The 26,560-nt window shown below is 34.8% G+C and overlaps 2 protein-coding genes across 2 annotated transcripts in view; one reads left to right on the top strand and one right to left on the bottom strand.

Annotated features, from left to right (window-relative positions):
- LOC113519993 (facilitated trehalose transporter Tret1-like) overlaps nt 1–26,560 on the top strand; it is a 129,845-nt gene that overhangs the window by 60,937 nt on the left and 42,348 nt on the right. The window lies entirely within an intron of this gene.
- LOC128202278 (uncharacterized) lies at nt 23,546–26,214 on the bottom strand. Its single transcript, XM_052902012.1, has 2 exons — nt 24,081–26,214; nt 23,546–23,712 (listed from the first exon to the last, which is right to left on the bottom strand). The coding sequence occupies exon 1, from the start codon at nt 25,827–25,829 to the stop codon at nt 24,084–24,086; it is 1,746 nt and encodes a 581-aa protein (XP_052757972.1). The 5' UTR covers nt 25,830–26,214; the 3' UTR covers nt 23,546–23,712; nt 24,081–24,083.

Here is a 26,560-nt window from a genome sequence, read left to right as displayed (position 1 = left end):
CTATGTTCAGCAGTGAATATATCTTCTTCTTTTCATTTAAGAGTTTCCTCTTGTCGGTGCAACTAATTCATGCATCTTCTTCCAGCCAGCTCTATCCCAGACCATATCCTTGCCCTCCATATACGACATGACACCTAGTGTTTCCTTTATCTGTCCCATGTAGTTATTCCTCGGTCTTCCTCTTTCTCTTTTGCCCTCTATTTTTCCTTCTACTATGCTCTTAAAAATAAGTGAATATATCATGATTCATTAATTCCAAACCGTTTATTGGAGAATAGAGTGAGTTGTAGGTTACAGTACTCGTAATATTGAAGTGCTATTTACAAGTGTATCCAATTGAGAGCCCATAAAATGGTAATGAACTTCAAGTGCCATATCTATGGCATGTATCTATCTATCCCTCGCGGGCAACGGTCGTAAAGAACATTCCAGAATTACGAGCGCGTATGTTTATTGTATGGTCGGTTTAATTGCATGTCCAAACAATTGCTTTCTTATATTACTGTTGAAACAAACAATATATGTAATCAATAACATCAATGGCCGACTAAGGCTACCAGAGGTGCAGGGCGGCAAAACTGAATTAGGTATAGTTTTTTTTTGTTAACTTAGAATGACAAATAGGCTGACGGCCCTACTGATAGAAAGTGGTAACCGTCGCCTATAGACATGAGCAGTACTACGGACATAACAGAGTATACTGTTTCGCCCATGATACCCCCCATGCGTTGCCATTCCTGAGGACTCAGGTGTTATTCCTCTGTACCCAGTAAATTCACGCCATATCCCACCCTTCAAACCGAAACAGCCAGGCAAACACAACTTTTACCAGAGGGAGACTTTTGTACAAAGTCTCCCTCTGGTAAAAGTTGTGAAAATAAAAAAAAAGAACTTAAGAAATTTTCAATATTAAAACATTAAACTCTTGAAATTCAAAAAATTCCATGAGATCCCTTGTGATTATTAGCCGAGGCGGTCTATTAAAGCCTGCGTTTGTACATCTGTGTGTCAACAAACATATGATATGTATCTAGGGCATTATGAACTCAACTAGAGCATAATGTTCCGTCTTATTAAGTCTCTCTGAAAACAGGTGTGGTCTACGTATCTCATGGCGACGGATAATAATGTCTGGCAGTGAGTATAGTGAATGGAAATTCTGAAACATATTTCGTCATAGTCGTAGAATACTGACGGATCTGACAAATATTACATATAAAGATCCGTCGGTATTCTACGAATATGACGATTTGATAATTATTTTTGCATGTTTATCGACTCGGTTTATTGCAAGCATGGTATTTATTGTTACCATTAAACCATAACCCCTTAACTGTCCATTGCTGAACATAGGCCGCCCCTATAAGGGGAGTTTTGCCAGTAGTTGTCACGATTGACAGGCAAATTGGCAATGGAAGTTAAGTATTCGTTGATGTTTTAAGAGAGACGCTGCTACCTATTCCTAGGTTTTTAAGTTTTCTTAATTGCCTCTTACAATCCTTAAGGTAAAGGAAGGGATGACCCATTCTATGCCGGGACCACAGAGCATATGTATGACGTACAAAGATATTATCTGCTGACAAGAAACTCTCAAGGAACTCAACAATTACTCTTAATTTCTGTTAACAGCCATTGTGGTTAACCCCTGGTGAGTTCATCATGATGGGCCAACTGATCTGCTTCATCTTCACCTGTCATTCCTCACTAGTATAACGCAGGCGGAGTATACCATTCCATTATCACCCATTAAAAAAAAAACAATAATCATGTTCTTTTACGAGAGTATAACCTTCTTTTCAGGGGGCAAAGGAATTGTTAGTAATAGAGACTAAGAATCCCATTGCTAGCAATATATCCAACCAGGTCGACCTCCACGGGGTTTCCCCTGAAAACTATCATGGTTAATTTCTTATGAATTCATCATGATGGGCTAACTGGGCCTGTATTCATTCTCATCGATCACCTTTCACTGGTACCCCGCCAGCGTATACCGTTAGCGCAGGCGGGGCTGCCATTCCATTTTTACCCATAAAAAAAAACCCTTCTTTTCAGTAAACGAATCTATATGATTAATTTAATTTACATTCATTTAAAATGATTTCAAAGCAAAATATAATATTGTAAGTCAAAAGTGTGTATAAATTATTCTATTTCTGAATGTAATGGTCCGATGCACTCAGAGCCGAGTATGGGTAAGTCAAGTTGCATCTATGTATCATTTCTAGATTGCATTCGGTGTCTCTATTTATAATTATAAACTGTAAATTGTTAGAGGGGGAGAGATTGTTAGTAATATGGACTATCAATATACCCTGTCAGGTCGATTTCCACGTGGTCCCAACTGGAAACCATCGTCTTGAATTCCAGTTGTATTCATCACGATGGGCTATCTATTTTTAACTGCCTTTTTCTTAGCTTTTAATTCTCACCTATCATCCCTAACTGGTGCCTCACTAGCGTACACCGTTGGCGCAGGTTGTGACGGTTCGCCTATAGTACAATAGGTTTAATACCATAAGTACATAGAAAAGAAACAGGGGTTCCTATGGGTGACCGCTACGAAAACTGAGCTATTTAATATAAACAAACTTTAAAGTCAAGGTTCACAATAGCGTACAGAGAAGACGTTACCATATATGAAATATTGACACAGAAAGGAAACTCCTTTGATGTGTTTCCAAAGTTTAGTGGATGTCACAAGAAAATTTAATAAATTAAACAAAAATATATTATATTTTATATATAACCAAATTATAGTTTACCTTTTATCATCAGATGTAAAAATAGGATGCATACAACACAGTTTAATAAGGTTTATGAGAGCCTTTAAAGTTTTATAAATTCGATAATCAATTTAATAGAAAATACCAAAATACGTTAACATATAATTAAATTGAATTTAAAGAAAAGTTCAGTTCGAATAATAGGCTAAATCTGATTATTGAAATATCTACCCTTCGGTGACATAATCTATGACGTTATTAGAGAAAGAATAGAAAAAAAAAAAAAAGGAGAGCCGGCAGATCGGCGGGCGCGCGGGAGTCGGTTTTGAGGAATTGCGGAAGAAGAGAAAAAAAGAAAAAAAATGGCGCAGGAGTCGTGTTTTAAGGAACTGCGCAATAAAATAAAAAAATAACTAGGATATAGATCTAGGAGGGACTGGTTCGATGAAGGGGTTTGAGATCTTAGTGTATCACTATGGATTAAGTGTGTGAAATTAATCAATAGAAGACTGGAGAATCCGGTGAGCTTGTCCCCATTTATTACTACGTAGTTAGATTTTTGACTGTGATCGCAGGCAAAGTCTATACTTAATATTTTTCCCAACAACTATTAAAATACGTATTTAGTCGAGTCCATATACCTTTAGGTAATGCGTATATCGTTAAATGCAATCACATTTGAACAAATTTTACATCAATATAATTTACGTATTTACGTTATTCTACTCATATACAAAATCCAATTATATGGTCGTTTGATAGAACTTCATCAATTTGATTCAATGTTCTAATTGTCCAGTTTTGGAAAATACTTATGAAATCAGCTATTAAACTATTATAATACTAATTAGATTCATATCTAGTTACTATAAATTATTTATTTATTGAGGATAAATAGACTGAAGTGGCTGTGGTCTGGTCTCATTGCTGGGGAAACAGCCATTGATGAGAGAGAGGGGTTATTGAGTGGCGACCCTGTAAATGCAAGTGCGTTGTGGGCTACCTCCATTGGTTGGAGTGACTGTTTTATGTGTATTGTGGGGGTCGGTGGATGCAGGAGTTTGGGCCGTTACTGGTGGCAGTCTGTGGGGAATTGCCTGTGTTCAATCGTGGATTGATGATGGTTGAGACGATGATGATGATGGAATAGTTAATATTTATTACACTATTACAGTGTTGGTTTGGAATTTCTGTGCATGCTTAATGTCCCATGGTGAAATGTTTTCATACCATTGCTCGGTCGACTGAATTAATAATTCTTTTGTATAATTCTAATTACCCTTGATTACATGTGGGGATTTGTTTTACACCAGATGTACAAAGAAACAGCTTAACTGTTGCATGTAATATTATGTGAATGTAATACTTTTAATACATTATTAATTGTGTTATTAGATAAATTCATGTGACTGTGGGGTGTTTATGTTAAACAAGCCTGTATTGTTTAAATAGATATTTTGTCTTGATTTATTATAAACTTTAATATTGATTTTGTTGTAGTAAGCAAGCTGATAATAACAATTCTGTGTGTATTACTGATTACTAATAATATTTAATTATGCTGATATTATAGGTGTGTATTTATTTCCTAATGGTAATAAAAGTACTAAAGATTCTCTGACTATATTACTCTTAACTAGGTATGAGGTTCAGTATAAAATTGGTACTGTATGACACTTGTGAAGCTATGTATTTTACTCATATTTAGAAAGGAAGTTGTCCTGGCGATAAAGTTTGTATGTGTGTTGTTTGTTCATGTTATATTGACTAGACAAGTTCAGACAGGGTTAATATTAGTGAATATTTACTGGATTTATATTTAATATACATGTTTTGAATATTTTATGGGAATAGTATGGAGATATACAAGTAGTAAAATATAATATTAGTATTTTATAAATTTAATTATTGAGTTATATGTTTATGTCGGACTGTATCCAAAGAGATATTATCCTATTAATATCAAGTTAGGACAATTACTTTAAATATTAATAAAGTAAACACTAACACTGATTATTCACTTCTTTAATAAATTTACATTAGAGGTTAGGAATCAAATAGATAGCATATTGGGAAATCTTCACCACACATGTATTTGAGAAATGTTCTTGATAATTAGTACTGTATGTATATATTATTGCAAGTACAATTGCAATAAGAATGTTAAACTCTAATCTTCTGTTCATTCTTGAATTTGAAAGTAAGCTTGGCTACTGATATGAATATAAAATTGCAGCATTACTGGATACTATTAATTATTACTGGTGTAAACCTTGATTATTTATATCACTGATAATTTAGTTATATATTACGGTTGATATATGATGATTTTATATTTAATTATATTAAACAAATACAAATAAACAAACTTGCTAGTATTTGTTACGTTGACAGTTGTGATAGATAATCAAAATTCAATTCAATACATCAATACGTCATTCAATACGTCATTAATGTGACAGATGTCAAACAAAAGGAGATTATACACGTTATGATTCTATATCTAAGTCTATAGAAAATTTATATAATTTTCTGTTATTTTATAATAACTGTAGGGGAAATATTGGAATTATTTATATGAGAAATTTTACTTAAATGATATGATAATTATTTAAAGACCTAATTTCTTAGGGATTTAATCATGATGATTTAAACACTAAAACACTTGTTTGTCTGAGAAATCCTCTTAGTAAATAGGTTTTACTAAGACACTAAAAGGAAGTAGACATAGTATAACTATAGTACAGCTACAATAATTGTATGGGACTTACTGTTCTTTCTATACAAATATATATTTAATATATATATATATATATATATATATATATATATATTTCACATTATAATTATTCAATATACATCTACTACTACAACATACACAAATAGGACTTATTGTCCTTCCTATATACCTATATATATAATATTTGACCTGGCACTTTAATGTGTAATTTATCAGTATTCATGGCAACAACCAATTAGGACTTATAGTCCTCTCTATAAAGCTGCATAATTATTTAATCTGATTATTTCACAATGTGATTAATCAAACCTCTACAAATATTACAAAAGATCTCTATTACTCTCAACACAATAATAGCTTGTTGGACTTAGTGTCCTCAAACTTATAGAAAACCCAACTGGTTATTTCACGAGACGTTGTTAACTTGTGATTAATCAGTGTCTTTTAAAGGACTTATAGTTCCTTTAGATATATCTCTCTGAATAAATAATTGGTTAATTCACAATGTGGTTAATCAACAATAATATTATATATAATTGACTGGACTTATAGTTCATTCAATAGCACAGTAGCTCTCGACCTATGGGTTGGACTACTCGTTCTTAGGCTCTGGCCTAATCAACAGATGTATCTTGAACCTTGAGTTTTCTTGGTATTAAGTAAATAATATTAAATTGACAATGCTATGTTATGATATAGCAATTATCAACATTATATGGCTTGGCCAATTCCAGTAAAAGGTATCCCCTATCACACAAATCTTCATCTCTATCGGACTGTCTTCACAGGTGATCTCTAATGTCACATTATAGGGCCGAAGGGTTATGTCCCATCAAAGTAGGTTCTGGTGTCTGGGTGATCTCGCTTCTTGGTCTGATCTCTTGTGGAGCCGAAGGGAAACCCCCATTGAGTAAGCTCGTAACAGGGTGACGCTGGGAAACAGTTTCGTACTGTTAGTGGGTGATCTCTATGTCGCCATATAGGACTGAAAGGGTCATCGCCCATGAGTAAGCTCTCGTGTCGGAGTGATCCTGGGATTTCAGTTCCGATCCGTTTGCCTCTGGCAAACACTAATTTATACTGGAAGCATCGTGGGGCTGGTGGAGCCACTGTAATGTTGAAGTAAATGTACTTATGTTTGGTTTGGAACTGAGAATACTCATGCCCTTATTACCATCAGAGTGCATTAATAAATAGTAATACCCTTCCCTACCTTTTAGGAGGAAGAGTTATAGATAGTTGGAAAGTCTTCCACTGGTCCGGGCGTGTGAGGGGCCCGACCGTTTTTTTATTATTACAGTTATTCTGTAATTTACTATTAAATTAATATATTATATTCTAACTTCCTAGTTACATGAATTATGAGTATAATTCATTAATTATTCTTAATCCTTAAATATTTATCAATTATCTTCATTATTTAACTCCTATCATATACCAATTAAAGAACCTTTTGGTTATTACACACACAACGGGTCCTACATTACTAGACGATCACACATTTATTTATCTGGCCAAATGATCAAGTGTTCTACTATAAGATCTGTTCAATATTATATGTTTATTGTAAAGGTTATATGATTCATAGGGTGTTTGGGGTATATAAGGCAATATAGGTATGGGGTTATATTGAGGGTATTAGGCCATTCCTTAGGGTAGGTTTTCATTAGATTTTCATGAGTTTTCATTAGGTTAAGTCTTCATAGGCTTTTCTTAGGCTTTGTAGGTTTTCCATGTGTAGGTTAGTTTAGAGGGTAGTTATTATAAGAGGGTGCAAAAGGGGGGACCATCACAAGGTGTAGTCACCATTTCGTTATTCATCTATTAATTAACATTATATCGATTTTAGGTAATTTGGAAGTTGTGTTTGTATGGCTGTGTTTCGGTTTGAAGGGTGGGATATGGCGTGAATTTACAGGGTACAGAGGAATAACACCTGAGTCCTCAGGAATGGCAACGCATGGGTGGTATCATGGGCGAAACGGTATACTCTGTTATGTCCATGGTACTGCTCATGTCTATAGGCGACGGTTACCACTTTCTATCAGGTGGGCCGTCAGCTTGTTTGCCATTCTAAGTTGTATGAAAAAAAAAATTCATTGTATGACGTACAAAGATATTATCTGCTGACAAGAAACTCTCAAGAAACTCAACAATTACTCTTAATCTCTGTTAACGACCACTGTGTTTAACCCCTGGTGAGTTCATCATGATGGGCCACTTGATGATCTAACTTGATTATATCTACGTTTATTATAATAAGATAATTATCTTTTACTGATACTCGCATTATTATACCATTTAAATTCATTAATATTAAAAAAAAAAAATACAATTAAAACAATTATTATAACATTTCATTTAAAACCACGTCTGCCTTAAAATAACTCAGTCATACACTTGTCTATGTTTATCTCTTGACGTATCAACTAAGTGCATGGGAAGATTGAAGTGAGTCAGGAATAGATTAATTTACACGGTTCTATTATGGTTGAGTGCAAGTAGCATTTATAGTGTGCGTAAATTAAAATGGTAATATTGCGTTAAACTGCGCATCGAACGCACATACGCGTCCCGTCTCGCCTCATTACCAATGCTGCGGTGTCGATCGATAAGGTAATGAGGGCTCGATTAAAAAATGCGAGAATATTACAACCTACGACACGATTTCGATACGATACGATACGATACTCAATCATCATAATTTCAGCCATTATCCGTCCACTGCTGGACATAAGCCTCCCCCATGTATTGCCATAAAGAACGGTCCTGAGTCATCTGCATCCATTGACTTCCTGCAATGCATTTCAGGTCGTCACTCCATCTAGTGGGGGGTCGTCCTACACTGCGTTTGCTCGTACGCGGTCGCCACTCAAGAACCTTTCTTCCCCATCGGTTGTCGGTTCCTCGAACTATGTGAACATCCAATTGCCACTTCAGTTTGCTTATCCTTCGGTTTATGTCGGTTATTTTGGTTCTTTTGTGGATATGCTTGTTTCAGATTCTATCACGTAAAGAGACTCCGAGCGTAGTCCTTTCCAAATCGAGAAATTGTCATGTATCCTATTAAAAGTTAGACATTCCAGCAAGTTACCTCTATGTTCCATTTGTCTGCTTGATAAACTATCATATCTGTCTGTTTACTGTATATCTATCTTTTCTGTACGAATAATCTGGTAGTATTGTTTTATTGTTACCCTATTCCCTTTGGCCGCAACAGAATATCAGTGCTTTGCTCTTTTGAGGGCGAAGCAATAAACTGAGTTGTGACCATTTTGTATTGCTATGGCACACTCACAAACGAAAATTATGTTTAGCTTTATGTATTTTTTTTAATCATTTATGTTATCTTTAGTTTTTTTTTTGTACATATATGTATGTTGTAATTTGTGTGCTTTAAGTAAGTAATGCAAATAAATTATCTATCTATCTATCTAATTCATAAGTCGTTAACTGCCCATTGCTGAACGTAGACCCTTATTGGGGGGTTTGGCCAGTAGTTTTTTTAATGGGTGATAATGGAGTGGTAACCCCGCCTGCGCTATCAGTATACACTGGTGACGCACCAGTGAGGGATGATAGGTGAGGATAAAGCAGGTCGGTTAGACTATCGTGACGAATTCAACAAGAATTGTTCACGATGGTTTCCAGGGGAACCACGTGGTTGCCGAACTAATAGGATATATTGCTAGCAATGGGGCTGGCAAACTTCATTGCTAACAATCACTTGCCCCCCTTTGACCAGTAATAATCACGCTTGTTTGACGGGTTAGTAATTATGATTATCTTTCTTTAAACGTCACCAAAACCTAACTATGGTTAGGTGGGGGAAAGGGATTGTTAGTAATGGTGTCTAACTGGCCCGTAGCCAGCAATACACCCACATCAGGTGGACCTCCACACGGTTCCCCCTGGAAACTATAATGGTTAATTCTAGCAGAATTGCTTACGAGGGGCTAACTGACCTGCTTTTATCACCCATCATCCCTCACTGGTGCTCAGTCAGCGTATATCAATGGCGCAGGCGGGGTTACCATTCCATTATCACCCATTAAAAAAAAAAAAACAATATAACTATGGTTAGGTTTTGGTGACGTTTAAAGAGGCACGCTGCTGTCCATCCCTCGACTATAGGTTCTTTTAGTTATCACTTACGATACCTGCGAGAAAGAATAGGTGGCCCATTCTATATGGGGACCACATGGCGTATGTACTTATGTCATCATGTATCATGTACTAATATTTTAAGAGGAAGTCATCTCTCGACCAGAAATTCCCTTAGTCGCCTCTTACAACACCCACGAGAAAGGAATGGGTGGCCCATTCTATGCCGGGACCACACGGTATAGAATGGAATAGAATATATTAATATATTTGTTGTTATATTGTTGTTTAGTTTTTGTTATGCAATAAGTCTCGTCATTGAATCGCTAATTATTATACGTTTTGTTTTTGGAAATTTTCATACACGTGTAATACACGTGTATGTAATAAATTGTATGTTTACAAAATATATACTGAAGTTATTAATATTTAAATTATCTATATCAATCAATCCTGGATTCCAGATGGCATAGGCAGAGTTATTAGAGTACGGGGACTCCTTTTTACATATTTGTCTTGTACGTCATTATCTTCGTTCATCATATTTTGAAGATTTAAAAAAAATCAGTGATTTTGATTCAAAAACTAAACTATTAAATCATATTTGATAAAATTTATATAGGACTAATCTGCAAGCATACCCTTTCAAATAAAAAAAAAACTTACCAAATTACCAAAATTAATATAAAAAAAAACAAATTAAGAATTTCCTCTTTTTAAAATCAATTGAAAATTAATTAAACAATTTTAGAGTAATAGTAGAAACAAAAGTTTTTTATAGTAATTAAAAATAAATAGTTAAATATAATCTATAATAATCTTGAGTTGTAAATGGACTCGCTTATAGATGTAAGCTCTCGATAGCATATAATTTGCCTCCGGTTATATCACTAATAACACCGTTCGCAACGCTAAAACGTTTCGTCGTAAAGCACTTTTTTTGCTAAATTAAACCTTAAACGCCCTATTACTGGCACTCAACACTCTTCAAAGCGTAGATCCGAATTTGATTCGAGTGTAATTTAAAAAAAATCGTTATTCTATTTTCGTAATTTTTATATTCTAGTGTTGTGCAATATGTCAATATAAGTGTCGATTCGATTTATGACAATCGATGAATGAGATAAGCGTATCGTTTCTCTTAATTGCCATTACGTAACTGGGAATGAAATTGTAATTACAATGACAGTAAATAAAAAATGATACTTTTTAATAAAGTTTTTCCAAATGCAATAAGAACAAAGTTTTTTTTAAATTCCATGACTCGAATGCAAATAAAAAGAAATCGCTATTTTTCTTATTAATTCTTATATTCTAGTGTTCTGCAATATGTCGATATAACTGTCGATTCGATTTATGACAATCGATAAATGAGATAAGCATATCGTTTCTCTTAATTGCTATTACGTAACTGCATATGAAATGGTAGATACAATAGCAGTGAATAAATAAATGATAATTTTTAATAACGTTTTTACAAATGCAATAAGAACAATCTTTTTTAAATCCCATGACATCGACGGTAATTTATAAAAATTCGCAATTTTATTTTCGTAATTCTTATATTCTAGTATTGTGCAATATGTTGATATAACTGTCGATTCGATTTATGACAATCGATGAATGAGATAAGCATATTGTTTCTCTTAATTGCTACTACGTCACTGGATATGAAATGGTAGATACAATAGCAGTGAACAAATAAATGATAATTTTTAATAACGTTTTTCCAAATGCAATAAGTACAAGGTTCTTTTAAGTCCCATGATTTTATTAATTTTATTCGTGTGGTAATATTTACGGTTAATAATATAGTTTATTTAAATTGCACTGATTCGTAATTCTTATATTCTAGTGTTGTGCAATATATCGATTATAATCTTCGATTCGATTTATGACAATCGAGAAATGAGATAAGCAGTAGTTTTTCTTAATTATTATTACTCAATTAGATAAGAAATGATAAATGTAATGATAGTTAATGAAAAAATGATAATTTAAAATAACGTCGTTCCAAACGCAGTACGAACAAGGTTTTTTAAGCCCCATGGTTTTATTCATAAGGCAATATTTGCGGTTAATAATATGTGAGATCAAATTGCAGTGAAATTATAAAGCACAGCGAACATGAATGGTACTGTTTGAGGATGTCACAGTATATTCTGTGATGTCCCTAATGTTGTTTAGGTCAACATATTATGGTTATTTACCATTAGGTGAATTAGCTTGTTTGCTATTACAGATAACTCAAACACATTTTATCGTTTTTTGAGATAGTAGTCTCTATTATTAGCTACGGTAGACGTATTAAGTTACAAATTAACTGCAATTTAGCGAAATATATCAAACGGCGAGTGTTATAAAATATGCGTGTGACATTTCTGACGTTTCAAAGTTAACGCACTGATAAGTAGATATTTTATATTTACCTGTGTACTTTTTTGTTTTAAAGCCTAAATACGTTTATGAACCCGCCTGCCAAGCAAAAATCCTCCTTATGCTTATCAGCAGTGGACAGTTAACGTCTGATATGATTATAAAGTCTACTTTTACATACTTATTTATTTATTTAAACTTTAATGCACAGTAAAATTCTATGTACATTTGGCGGACTTAACACCGGACGGTGTTCTCTACCAGTCAACCATTGGGCGAACAGAGAAATAAGTAGGCGGTGCGTTATTGAATAGAGGAAAAATAAAGCAATACTTGATATATTCATATAATATAAACATATAATTAGAGTAATATATATATATATATATATATATATATATATATATACTAAAATATTACTATATAAAACAATTAAATAAAACAACTATAATAGAAGAGCATTTTTGAATAGAGGAAAAATAAAGCAATGTAATAAAATAAACATATCAGTATGTTCCGAATCTGGAGCAGCTGATTTTGAAAATTAACTAGAGTATATTTTGATAGATCAGATGAGACAGTTTTTATGTTTTTTTTTTTTTATACAACTTAGAATGGCAAACAAGCTGACGGCCCACCTGATGGAAAGTGGTAACCGTCGCCTATAGACATGAGCAGTACCATGGACATAACAGAGTATACTGTTTCGCCCATGATACCCCCCATGCGTTGCCATTCCTGAGAACTCAGGTGTTATTCCTATTCCAGATAGACTTTAAAGAGATCTTTGCTGTGCATAGTTAAATAAATCGTGTACCTAATAATTATTGATTGATTTAAGACGTACGTTTTAATTATAATCATTACAGTATGTATATAAAAGTCTAACGTAATATAAATATAAATAAATAATAAGTTTCATCCCAATCATCTGGACGAGTGGCGGTCCTCCACCGTGCGTTTTTCAAGGCACTTTCTCCCACGCACAACCATTCTTTGAAATCAACTTCCAGTAGCAATATTTCCGAACCGATACGATAACATAACCTTCAAGAAAAGAGTCTATTCCTTTTTAATAGGCCGGCAGCACACCTGCAATGCCGCTGGTGTTGTGGGTGATCATGGGCGGCGGTAGTCACTTACCATCAGGTGAGCCGCATGCTCGTTTGCCCCCTGTGTTGTAAAAAAAAATTATATAAAAAAAATTGTTTGAAAGAGATTGCTTTGTAATAAAACCGCCTTTTGTACTACACTATATTTATTGAAAAATCATTTAACAATTAATGTAATATTGGTGCAATAATATGTCCATTAAATGGCCATTTGGTCCCGGTATAAAATAGGCCACTTCTTCCTTTCCCGTGGGTGTCGTAAGAGGCGACTAAGGGAGGGCGAGGGATGGACAGCAGCGTCCCTATCAAAACATCTCTAAAGCCTAACTGCGGTTGCCAATCCGCCTGCTAAGCGTGTTAATTACTAGCAAACCCCCTACCCTCAAGGAGGTTTATGTTCAACAGTGGACAGTTAAAGGCTGAGATGATGATGATAATAATGATGATGATGACGATGATGATGATGATGAAAGTGTTAAATAAACAAATATATTAATTGCATACTAGTAAATTAGTTAGAGTTTTAGGAACATAAAAAACGTGTTTACTATAAATCCCTTATGGGATTAGAGACAGTCTTATTTATATAATTGTAAATATTAATATAGTCATCAAATAAATAAAGAAAGCTATATAAATAAAACATTCTAAACGGTTTGATGTTTAGTAAATATTTACATACGTGACGCAATATGATTCACAGACAGACAGGCAACTCGGACGAAATTATTGCCACGATTAAATTGTAGAATCGAATCACGTATCCGCATTCCTGTTTCATCTGCTTGGGAGAATCGTAAAGTGTATTATATTAGTGATGCGCCATGCCGGCTAGGTAAGTTGGTCGGTCAACTAAATTTTAGTTTTAGTTAGTCAATGAAGAAATCTGTCTAGATTTCAACTAAAAGTTTTTAATAAGTAAATATATTTATGTACGACTAGCGATCCGCTCTGATTTTGCATGTTTTTTTAAGCCCCTGTTATACAGTGAAAGTGTAGTTTATTTATTAAAAACAAAAATAGAAAATATTTTCTCCTTGTATCTTTATAATATTAGTTTAGATTAAATAGTTGGCTTATTTTACTTGTATATGTATAATTAAGATAAATATTGAGACATTAAAAAAAAAAGTTCTATACTATCACTTATTTAATAATAACATGAGTGTTTCGGTTTGAAGGGTGGGATATGGCGTGAATTTACTGGGTACAGAGGAATAACACCTGAGTCCTCAGGAATGGCAACGCATGGGGGGTATCATGGGCGAAACAGTATACTCTGTTATGTCCATGGTACTGCTCATGTCTATAGGCAACGGTTACCACTTTCCATCAGGTGGGCCGTCATTCTAAGTTGTATAATCTTTTTTTTGTTTTTTATAAAAAATTTTTATGAATGCCTAGTTTCTTTAAAAAAAATTTTATTATAAATTTTAACAAATATTAATATTTAAAACTTTTACTTTTGTATTTTTCACAACATGATAACTGACTGTCGAGTCACAGCTTGCTAAACTAAACTAATTTATATTTGCTATAAATATTTTAGTTGTGCAAATAGCACATCTCTGTTTTTAATTAAGACTTTTGTTTGTTAAGGAGAGAAGTGAAACAATCGTAAAACTCGAGTTTACACAAGTGTTGGCGGTATAAAAGAAAAAGAAAATAATTTACGCTGCATTGAAAAGTTACTAGAAGTGAAATTGCATCCGTAGCTTCTAATTGCATTACCGTTTTATATTATGATACCATGTTACCATTTTAAAAAAAGGAGTAAGTTTTCAATTCGTCTTTAATATTTTTTCTTAACCGATAATCGATGGGGAAGAAAGGTTTTTTAGTGGCGGCCCGGTACGAGCAAACGCAGTGGAAGACGACCCCCACTAGATGGAGTGACGACCTGAAATGCATTGTAGGGAGTCAGTGGATGCAGGGAGCTTAGGACCGTTCTTTATGGCAGTCTATGGGGGAGGCTTATGTCCAGCAGTGGACGAATAATGACTGAAATGATGATGACGATGATTTTCTCTTTTTTTTTTATCTACATTTTTCGATTAATCGTAAACGCCTCGGAGTTATTCTATGCGTATTCGTCACGGTGGGCTAACTGACCTGCCTTTTCATTCTCACGTATCAATCCATCAATAAAAGTGGAAATGAAATGGTATTCACTGATGGTGCACTAGTGGGAGGTGATAGGTGAGGATGAAGACAGGTCATTTAGCACATCGTGACAAATTCAACGATAAATTAGTCACGATGGTTTCTAGGGGGAACCGCGTGAAGATCGACCTGATGGGGTATATTGATAGCAATGGGGACTAACGTCCCTTTTACTTTCCATTCCATTACAAAAAAAAAATACGAAGTTTGTGATAGTCATTTCATCTATTTACATTTTTGTTGTAAACTTAAATTTTATTTAAAGAAACAGATATCTCGGCCGTTTTTCTCAGCTAAAATTGCTTTCCGAACTGGTCCGTAGATAAAAAAAAAAATATTAAAAATGCTTATAATTAAGATTAATTAAATAAAAATTATTTTTTATTATTACTATTAAGAATAGATTATTGACATCCGTCCTAACATTCTCATATTAGAATTTGCTGAATTTAGAAGTTGTGTTTCGGTTTGAAGGGTGGCATATGGCAATGAATTTACAGGATACAGAGGAATAACACCTGAGTCGTCAGGAATGGTAACGCATGGGGGGTATCATGGGCGAAACAGTATACTCTGTTATATCCATGGTACTACTCATGTCTATAGGCGACGGTTACCACTTTCCATAAGGTGGGCCGTCAGCTTGTTTGCCATTCTAAGTTGTATAAAAAAAATATTAGAATCCAAAATACATATATAAATGCATAATTTTAGAATTCAAACATAAACGAATCGAGAGAAGAATTCAGATGTTACTATACAGAAATATATTTTTTAAAACAAACACCCACACGAATTGTACTCGATATTTAAAAGTAAATATCTATTTTTGTACGTCCGTCGACACTGAGATTCGGTCAAAGCATAATTTTGCTTCCTGCACACCCACTGGACATAACATAGTGATGTTTCATTACTTATAACTTGGAATGGTGAATTAGCTAACTGCTCACCTTATGGAAAATGGTAACCGTCGTCTATAGTCCATGGACACCATAGAATACACTCTGACTATAGTACACCTCATGCATTGCCATTCTAAAAGGTTATGATCTTATACCTCCGTCCCTTGTGATTTCATTGACGTATCTCATCCTTCAAACTGGAACAGTTTTGCAAGACAGCTGTTTTACGGCAGAAACAAGAGTAGGACAGAGGTAAAGTAGACCACTTTACATTAGAGTTGGGTAATACGTAGCAAAATCTATATATTGTATATAGAATATCTATTATTGATATATTAAATATCGCTTGTTTATTTATTTATTTTATTTATTCTTTATTGCACAATAAATCTTTGTACAAGTGGCGAGCTTAATGCCATATGGCATTCTCTACCAGGTAACCATTAGGTAAGAACAGAAAGCGTATGAAGGGTAAATGTGGCGAAAAATATGTGACATATTATAGCAACATACTGAAATAATTATTCATAATAATACATAAGAAATACACATATAACACATAAATACTACTTAATATTAATAAAATATTAAGTAGTTATACTAATATATATGAAATATATACATACATATACACACACTGCTGAACATAAGCCTTCCCCTTAAGGGGAGTTTTGCCAGTAGTTGGCACGTTTGGCAGGCGGGTTGGCAAACACAGTTAGGCATTTAGAGATGTTTTAAGAGGGACGCTGCTGCCCATCCCTCGCCCTCCTTTAGTCGCCTCTTACGACACCCACGGGAAAGGTAGGGGCAGCCCATTATATGCCGGGACACACACGGCGAAGTTAGTTTAATTATATTAACCGTATATTGATATAGGTTACTGATATAGTTATGTTAACTGTACCTCATTTGCGTGACATTTACAGCGTTAGATATTGAGATTAGAATTTATATCTGTAATAACTTAGCTTCAATATAATCTGTATTTATTGCAAAAGTACCTTATTAGAATTACAGTTATTGACTTTCGTGGAGTGCCACTTTGCTGTATTTAACGAGGTCCTGAGTTCGATTCCCGGTTGATTTGAGTTTGGGTGTTGCATCCTAGAGGTTTGTTGGCTGATCTCTCCTAACATGGGGTATCCTAGCTTAACTACAAGACTAGTTAGGGAGATTGTATTAAATAAGAAATATTTTTTTATGCACCTTGGAAAGGCAAAGAAGCTGACGGCCCACCTGATGGAACGTGGTAACCGTCGCCTACAGACATGAGCAGTACCATGGACATAACAGAGTATACTGTTTTGCCCATGATACCTTCCATGCCTTGACATTCCTGGGGACTCAGGTGTTATCCCTCTGTACCCTGTAAATTCACTGCCATATCTCACCTTTCAAACCGAAACACAGCCATGCAAACAACTGTTTCACGGTAGAATCACGAATGGAACAGAGGTGGCCAAGCAAACGACTTTTGTACAGTCTCTTTTTACTAGAGTAAAAAATGTATCATATTTCATGTGTATAGACGACGGCTACCACTCTCCATAAAGCAAACCGCCAGTTTATTTGCTATTCTAAGTACCATAAAAAATATTTAAATTGCTAACATGCAAACATGATTTCTTAAGAATTCCCGTATTTAGATCAAAGGGAAATGATTCTAAGAAGACGATGCCAGCACTTTTATGGGAGAGTTGGCCTAGTAATTGACTGGAAAGTGAAGTAGCAAAAACATCGATGAGATTAGCTTAGCTTCCAGTCAAACTGTTTATAATTACATTTCTCCGTCCAAAAGTTTATATTATATATGAAATAGTATACTCTGTTATGTCCATATCTATAGGCGACGGTTACCACTTTCCATCAGGTGGGCCGTCAGCTTGTTGGCCATTCTAAGTTGCATAGAAAAAAAATATTATAAATAGACATAAATAACGTTTTTCTTTTTTTATCACACAAATAGCTACCGTTTTTTTTCCATCTCCTCTACCCAAAGGTTGTCTGGATGAGATTGCTTTAGCGGTAAGACTTTTGTACTTCATAAATATAATATATATTTGTATTATTCTTTAAGTGGTGCAATAAAGAGTAAATAAATAAATAAATATTATAGTTTTAGTGGATGATAATGGAATTTTAACCCCACCTGCGCTAACGGTATACACCGGCGGGGCACCAGTGAAGGATGATAGGTGAGGATGAAGCAGGTTAGCTAGGCCATCGTGACGATGATTCAATAAGAATTGTTCACGATGGTTTCCAGGGGAAGCCACGTGGAGATCGACCTAATAGGGCAAATTGCTAACAATGGCGCTGTTAAACTCCATTGCTAACAATCCTTTTCCTCCCTCTTCCCTATGGTTGACTGGGAGAGAATGCTTTTAGCATTAAGTCCGCCATGTACACATATTTGTACTAATGAATAAATAAAAAAAAATACCAAAGGAGATATTTTATCATCATCATTTCAGCCGTAAACTGTCCACTGCTAAACATAAGACGTTCCCATAAGGGGAGTTTTGTTAGTAGTTGCCACGCTTAGCAGGTGGGTTGGCAACCGCAGTTAGGCTTTTAGACGTGTTTTAAGGGGGACGCTGCTGACAATTCCTTTACCATTAAATACCTTTGGTCGCCTCCTACGATACCACTGTAGGAAAGGAAAGGGTGGCCTATTCGATGCAGGGACCACCCGGCCGAAGAAGATTAAATGGTTAAAAATAGATAGATAGATACTTTATATTGTTTCTTCCAAAATATTACAATAGTAAACTTATTATAAATATAAACAAATACTGTAGTTTGTAACAAAAAAAAGTAATACAGATTTCTTTTATAATATAACATAATCTGTGTATACTTATAATAAATCTGTAGAGAGGTCAATTCTGTACATGAAATATATTTCCAAAATAACTATCAGGGGGTAACTAGTGATCGATACTGATGCCAAAAATGCAATCAGTAAAATTTTTGTCTGTTTGTCTGTATGTTCGTTATAGAAACAAAAACTACTCGACGGATTTTAACGAAGTGTGGTACAATTATTCTTCATACTCCTGGGCAGGTTATAGTATACTTTTCATCACGCTACGGTCAAAAGGAGCAGAGCAGTGAAGGGAAATGTTGGGAAAACGAGATAAGTTACTCCATTTTTAAGCTTCCGTCGCGTGTGCAGCCTTAATGGCCACTTTTTAAAATGTAAAAATGTCCACCCGTGCGACCACGCGCGCGTCCACCGGGACGGGCCGCTAGTAATTCAATAAAATAAGATTTTCCTAAATGTAGTATACATTATTACGATCTGGAAACTTAATAAAGTAACTTTTAAATAAATTATTCCTTCTTTTTATTTATTAGCACTTACGTTTATAATAGTTAGCATGGTAACTGCATCGTAAAATAACAATTAGTATTTCTTTTTCACACACACACACACACGCACACGCACACGCACACGCACACGCACACGCACACGCACACGCACACGCACACGCACACGCACACGCTCACGCACACGCACACGCACACGCACACATGCATTTAGATATACTTATTACTAGATAATGTTAATGTCTTAATTTTATGGTACTATGATTTGTATTTGCATGGTTATGGAGGTGCGTGACCTTCTGATACAGGTGATAACACTGACTAGAAGGTCACAACAACGATCTTAGTATTGTAACAATTTTGTTACGAAATAAATATTTTTTCATTTTTCATTTTCATTTTTCATTTCTACAATTTCTTATTTACTTTACGTATCTATAGGTATTCAAATAATCTAAAACATTTACCGGAATTATAAAACTAATGATTTTCCGCCCATGAAAATTGGCATTATAACAAACATTCTTACACGCGTCACAACTGTAAATTCAATGCGGAAAGCAGTTAAAAAAAAGTTATTTCCAACTAATTTTGCGCTAATTATCGATTAATTCCTTCACAGTAATAGTGCGTATTGACATTCCGTGGAGATTTTTATTTGAATGATACCATTATCTGTGTCTGAGAATTTTGTTTATCGAATTTGTGAACCTCTGTCAGTGATTGTTATGAAATATCGATTGATCTATGAAATAACCTTCAAGAAAAGAGCATATACCTTTTTAAAAGGCCGGCAGCACACCTGCAATGTGTTGGTGTTGTGCTATATATACACTGCTGGACATACACTTCCCCCATAAGGAGGGCGTTGTCAATAGTTGCCACATTTGACAGGCAGGTTGGCAACAACAATTAGGCTTTGGCGTTGTATTAAAAACAACGCTGTCCATCTCTAATGCCCTTAATCGCCTTTTACGACACCTACAGGTCAGAAATAATAGACTATATTACAAACATGAAATTGCTAAACCCTATTTTTATCCTCTGCCAGAGTCTGTTGCTATTTCATGTTTCTAACCTAGTTATTTTTATAAATACTGAAGTTTTTGTTGCAGGCATCGAAAGATACATAAAAAGCATAAATGACTGTACTGACAGAACTGTTTACATCATTCATTCATCAGTGAATCTCTGAATAATCAGGTCAAGTGTAATCGGAACTATTTTGAATGCGACTCCAAGGTTCTTGAAAGGAATACAGAAATAATTGAACGGAAAATATTTTAAATCTAAAATTATTTCGTTTTTAAAAATAGTTCGATATGATCTTCGGATTGGAGCAGGAAACTGTCACTTGCCGCGCTAGTCAGAAACAATGGAACGTCAAATGTATTCTTTATTTATTTATTTATTTACACTTTATTGCACCAAGTAAAAAGAGAAATAACAAATACAGTAAATATTAATGAGAAGTGATACAAAAGGCGGCCTTATTTTTTCCAGACAACCTGTGTGAGTGACAAAGGGTAGGTCGTACTATTATATAAATTCTTTATTTATATATTTTTTATTTATAAATAAATATTACTATATTTTTTTTAAACCCCTGTGTGAGTGTAGTCGCATATGTCTGTAAAATAGTTTTTTTCTTTCTTTCTTTCAAATGCTCTGATACAAATATACTTCTTTGACTACCTCTATATTCATCGATCAATTAAATCATATCAGTCATTAACTGTCCACTGCTGAGCATAGGCCACGCCCATAAGGGGGAGGGGAGTGCTAGTAGTTGCCATGCTTGGAAAGCAGGTTGGTAAGTGCAGTTAGGCTTTTTATGGATGATAATGGAATGGTAATCCCGCTTACGCTAACGGTATACGCTGGCGGGGTACCAGTGAATGATAGGTGAGAATGAAAGGGCAGATCGGTTAGCTCATCTTGATGAATGTATCTGGAATTCAGCACGATGATTTCCAGGGGGAATCACGTGGCGGTCGACCTGACAGGGTATATTACTAGCAATGAGCCTGATAGTCTGCATTGGTAACATACTCTCTCCCCCCTCGCAGTTAGGCTTTTTTATACAACATAGAATGGCAAACAAGTGACGGATGACAGATGGAAAGTGGTAACCGTCGCCTATAAATTCATCAAAAGTTAACCATGGACATAACAGAGTATACGTTTCGCCCATGATACAGGGTATATGCGTTGCCATTCCTGATAGACTCAGGTGTTATTCCTCTGTACCCAGTAAATTCACTTTAAAATGCTTTAAGAGGGACGCTACTGCCCATCGCTCCTTTAGTCGCCTCTTACGACACCCACGGGAAAGGAAGGGATGGCTTATATCGGGCGATATACCGGGACCGATATATCGAATTCAAACTACATTCACACCACTATTAATTGATACTCGCATGCTTTTATCAATAGACATTCTTAAACGTTACAATTTTGGATATATACAAAGAAATACCACATGGAACGTCATCTACAAAATCCATTAGGATTCCATGAAGGGAAGCCATGGTTGGGAAGCATATTACACAGAAGCAACTATACATGCCATTGAAATTTCGACTCTATTCACAGACGTTACAGTCCATTATTGCAATTTACCATTTGTCTCGCCCTAGGAAACAAGTAAATTGCTCATCGCACTACAGTATCTTACGTTATCTTTTGTTCTATGCGTTATTGTCATGTACAAATGATTGTTTTGAAGTTCTTCAGTCTTCTGTGCGTACCGTCACGGTGGTCACTTCCAGTGGAATGTTTTTATTATTTATTTATTTATTATTTATTGACTAGGTTACAAAAAAAAAATTTGGTGCATAGGGCTAATGGTGCACAGAATTCTCTCTCAGTCGACCTTTGGCGGTGCAGAAATGTAGTTGTGCAGTGAAAAGTGTGCGTGTCTCTGTGTGTGTTTTTTAAAGTGCAAGTTTTTTCTTACTAATACAATTAGACCAAAAATATTGATATTCCATCCATAGGAGTTATGGTGAGTTTATATTTGTGTTATGAATATTAGAAATTTTGGAGAGATTTTTATACAACTTAGAATGGCAAACTGACGACTCACCTGATGGAAAATTGGCACCGTCGCCTATAGACATGAGCAGTACCATGGACATAACAGACTGTATAGTCTCGTCCATGTTTCGTCCATGATACCCCCCATGCGTTGTCATTCCTGAAACTCAGATGTTATTCTTCTGTACACTGTAAATTCACTGCCATATCCCACCTTTTAAACCGAAACACAGCCATGCAAACACAACTGCTTCACGGTAGAAACGCGAATGAGACAGAGGTACCCAAACAAACAACTTGTTTGTACAAAGTCTCCATCTGGAATTAAAAAAAAACTTGGTGAAATTATTGGAGAAAAGTGAAATGGGTAGTAGGCATTTAGTAGTTATAAACCGTATAGCAATGTATATAATTTATATATTTAATAAAGTTAGCAAAACGGAAGATGCTATAAGACCAGTTGCCTAAATTTACCCTACTTCCTACAATTCATAAATTGGGACCAATCGGAAATGAAATTGGTACCTCATTTTACACAAAACAACATGTCTGTCGCTGCTCCACGAAGGTCGTCAGTTTAAACTATTTTTCGATTTATAATTATAGGGGGGAAAGGGATTGTTAGCAATGGAGTTTGACAGCCCCATTGCTAGCAATATGCCCTATCAGGTCGACCTCCGCGTGGTTCCCCCTGGAAACCATCGTGAACAATTCTTGTTGAATTCGTCACGTTGGGCTAACTGACCTGTTTCGTCCTCACCTATCATTCTTTACTAGTGCCCCGCCGGTGTATACTGATAGCGCGGATGGGGTTACCATTTCATTATCACCCATTAAAAGATTTATAATTATGTATTTCAGTTAAAGCTGTTTACACAAACAATCCAAAACACATGACCTATATATTTTAAACTGCATATTATTTACTTCTACTTATTAATTTGTTTACATACATTATGGGCCATTTCTTAATCACTTAAGGGGGGAGACTCATGTAAATGCCTCGAAATCGGTCATTTTTTAATATTTTTTTTTACAGTGAAAAAATAATTTAATTGTTTAGAACTTTTAACACAACTTTATTAAACATTTTAAGACTACAAAAAAAGAATTATTTTTTTTTTTTAATTCAAAATGGCGGCTCAGCATGATGTCTTGTAGGCTGCCTCTGACGCGAGGTCCGAAACTGCTTCATTTGTCACTCATCAACCATTGATCTGAAACACAAAAAAAAAAATTATTTTTTTTCAGGACATATAAACGGAAAGGATAAACCTATAAAATTAAAAAGAAAAGGATAAAATCCAATATTAAATCATACTTAAAAAAAATTTACTATTTTGGGCTATTTTTTTGACCCTTTTGACCCCAAAAAAAATAAGTAATCAATCAGAAATACCTGAAGTTTTAGGTTTATCCTTCCGATAGTAATGTAGAGAAAAGCCTCACCAAATTTCAAACAAATCGGTCAATAATTTTTTGAGCTACAACACGAACAGTTTTTCAAAAAGTAGTTTCGAGATAATCGCGTTTAAAGTTTCAGTACAGGAAAATGAGTAGTTTTACTGAATTATTAATTACTTACCGACTAATTTGCAATTCCAGGTCCATATAACAGTCCTTCTTCCTCCTCAAAAAGTTGATTTTCATCTATTTGATGTTGTCTGCGAGCTGAACGAGCATCTTTGGTCTCTGAAAGGCTTTTACGATTCTGTCGGGTTATTCGCTCCTCGTCTGTACTATCCGCAAATATCTTAGCATAAGTGCCAATATTCAGATTCAAAAGGTTCATTATTCTTAATACGGAAGTATAACCTTCATTAAATATCCCTGCAGCAATGTAAGCTGAAATTTCGACTACTTTTAGTCCGGAATGCAGGTGTTTTGGGGATAATCGCCAAACTGTAGCGTTAAAACTTTCGTTCGCGTTCTGCGTATGACCACCAAGGCATCGCTCAAGTAAATCATCTTTGGACAAATCTTGATATATTGGTAAAAGATGCTGTTTTAAATCTTCACCAAGTAATGGAGCTAAATTTTCCTTTCGAGGATCTCGATTTTGAGCAATAGCCTTCTGCCATTTGCACCAGCTATCAACGCCTACAGGGCAGTTATCATGTTGGGGATTTTCTGTAGTGGAAAAAATATGATCATAAGTAGCCATTATGGCTTTTTTCATATTTTCAACACTGTTAACATTTCTCTGAATACTTAAACCATAATATTTTGTTAATTTTTTTACCACTTTATCAGTTAGTTTTCCTCTCCCCGAAAGTTTCTTTTCTTTTCTTACATTTCTAAGTCGAGAACCCATTCTTTTTTCTACATGACCAATACATTCACTCTTCACTACTGGTAACTCATTACCGTAAGGTTCTAAATCTAGAATAGCCTTGAATGTCTTAGAATCTCCGTCACCAATGTAGTTACCATATTTTACTCCGAATTTTTCTTCTGAAGTCGAGAACATTTCTTTCATGGCATCGACTTCCATCTTTCCTGACGAACCTTCGTGATTTTTTTGACACTCATCCTCGTGATATTCAATCCACTTACGGAATTCTTCTGTATGAGTCTTGTTCTTCCAGTAAATACAGCCTTGACAGTAACTACTTTTTGTTTTCAAATCAATAACTTTCCCTGAATAATATCCTATGAGCGTTGCAACACCGTAATTTGATTTGAAACCACGTTTTTTCCAAGTACCATCTCCAGATACTTTTAAAATATTTTTTTCTCTTCCTTGCTCGACATTTTTTTCCATCTCTTCTTTCACTGCCTTCTGCGATAGAAATTCAAATGATAATTTCACTGTATTATAAATGTGTTCCACAATGTTAGCGTAACAACTTTTACTCAAACCAGTGCATAGGTCCATCAGGTTACAAAATAAATTTATCCCTTCTCTTCCAACACCCAAAAGTCTCATGATAAACACTATTCTCCGGTTTATTTCAAATCCGTTGTTAATGAAAGGACCTGAATTTATTGTTTTATTACCACATGGACATGTGACAACAATTTTAAAACCAAGACCTCTGGAACTACACTCATTGAATTTTATCTTCTGATTACACACCGAGCACTTCACAATTTCAGACAAAGCTGTAAACACTGTAAAAAATTCAATTATCCTGTACCCGTGTAAAGGATTTGTTATTATATCTTCACTATCACGGGCATGGAGTTTTTTGCCACTGGCACTGTGATCATGGCTTACACTGGCTTCGAATTTTTCACCTTCATTATTAGTGAATTGATTGCCCTGAAACTTTCGTTTCCGGGTGTTATTTCTTGCAATATTCCCACGTGTACCTTTTTTATAATTCGGCATTTTTGCTTTTCAAAATCGACTGAACACGAAGAAATCTCCAGCTAAACTAAATATATTTCTCGACTAACGATTATTCGTGTACTAATGTTACACGTGTGCAGAAATGTAAAAGTATATATATATATATTTACTAAAAAGGATTCTCGATAGTTGAACAAAAGAAATATTTCCAGGTATTATAATAGAAGGGTCCTTTTCAAGCGCCCCGACTACCTGGCTCGTTACTTGACAATACGTACTTCGGCCCGCTCCACTGTATTAGCTATAACTTTGTAAATATTCGAGATTTTTTTTTTCCGGCTCGTCAGTACACGCTCAACATAGTATACTTTCAGAATATCGAAAAAAAAAAAAAAATCGATTTTTTGAAAATTTTACATGAGTCTCCCCCTTAAGTTATTTAAGTTCAGTGTGGTTTACGGCCACTGAGTTGATTTAAGCAACATTAAAGACTCAATTAATTTAATGATATAGGACCTAGTGTTTACAAATCATTATTAATAGGTATAACAACATTGCAAATGAGACGGTAACTAACCTACTGATGTTATTTATGTGAAAGTCAGTTTATTTATTTGTTAATCTTGACGTGGTAACTGCTCGACCAGAGTCCACCGAGAGCATAGGCAAGTGAAATATTTAATTTTCATTCATTAAAAAAAGAAATATAAAAATATATTATATGTATTATTTATGTATCTAAGTATATATACATATGTATATATATATTT

This window comes from Galleria mellonella, unplaced genomic scaffold (assembly GCF_026898425.1).
Source record: "Galleria mellonella isolate WM207_F2 unplaced genomic scaffold, CSIRO_AGI_GalMel_v1 utg87, whole genome shotgun sequence".
Classification (NCBI taxonomy): domain Eukaryota; kingdom Metazoa; phylum Arthropoda; class Insecta; order Lepidoptera; family Pyralidae; genus Galleria; species Galleria mellonella.
The sequence above is the reverse complement of the archived record's forward strand: the minus strand, read 5'-3'. Positions and strand labels throughout refer to the sequence as shown.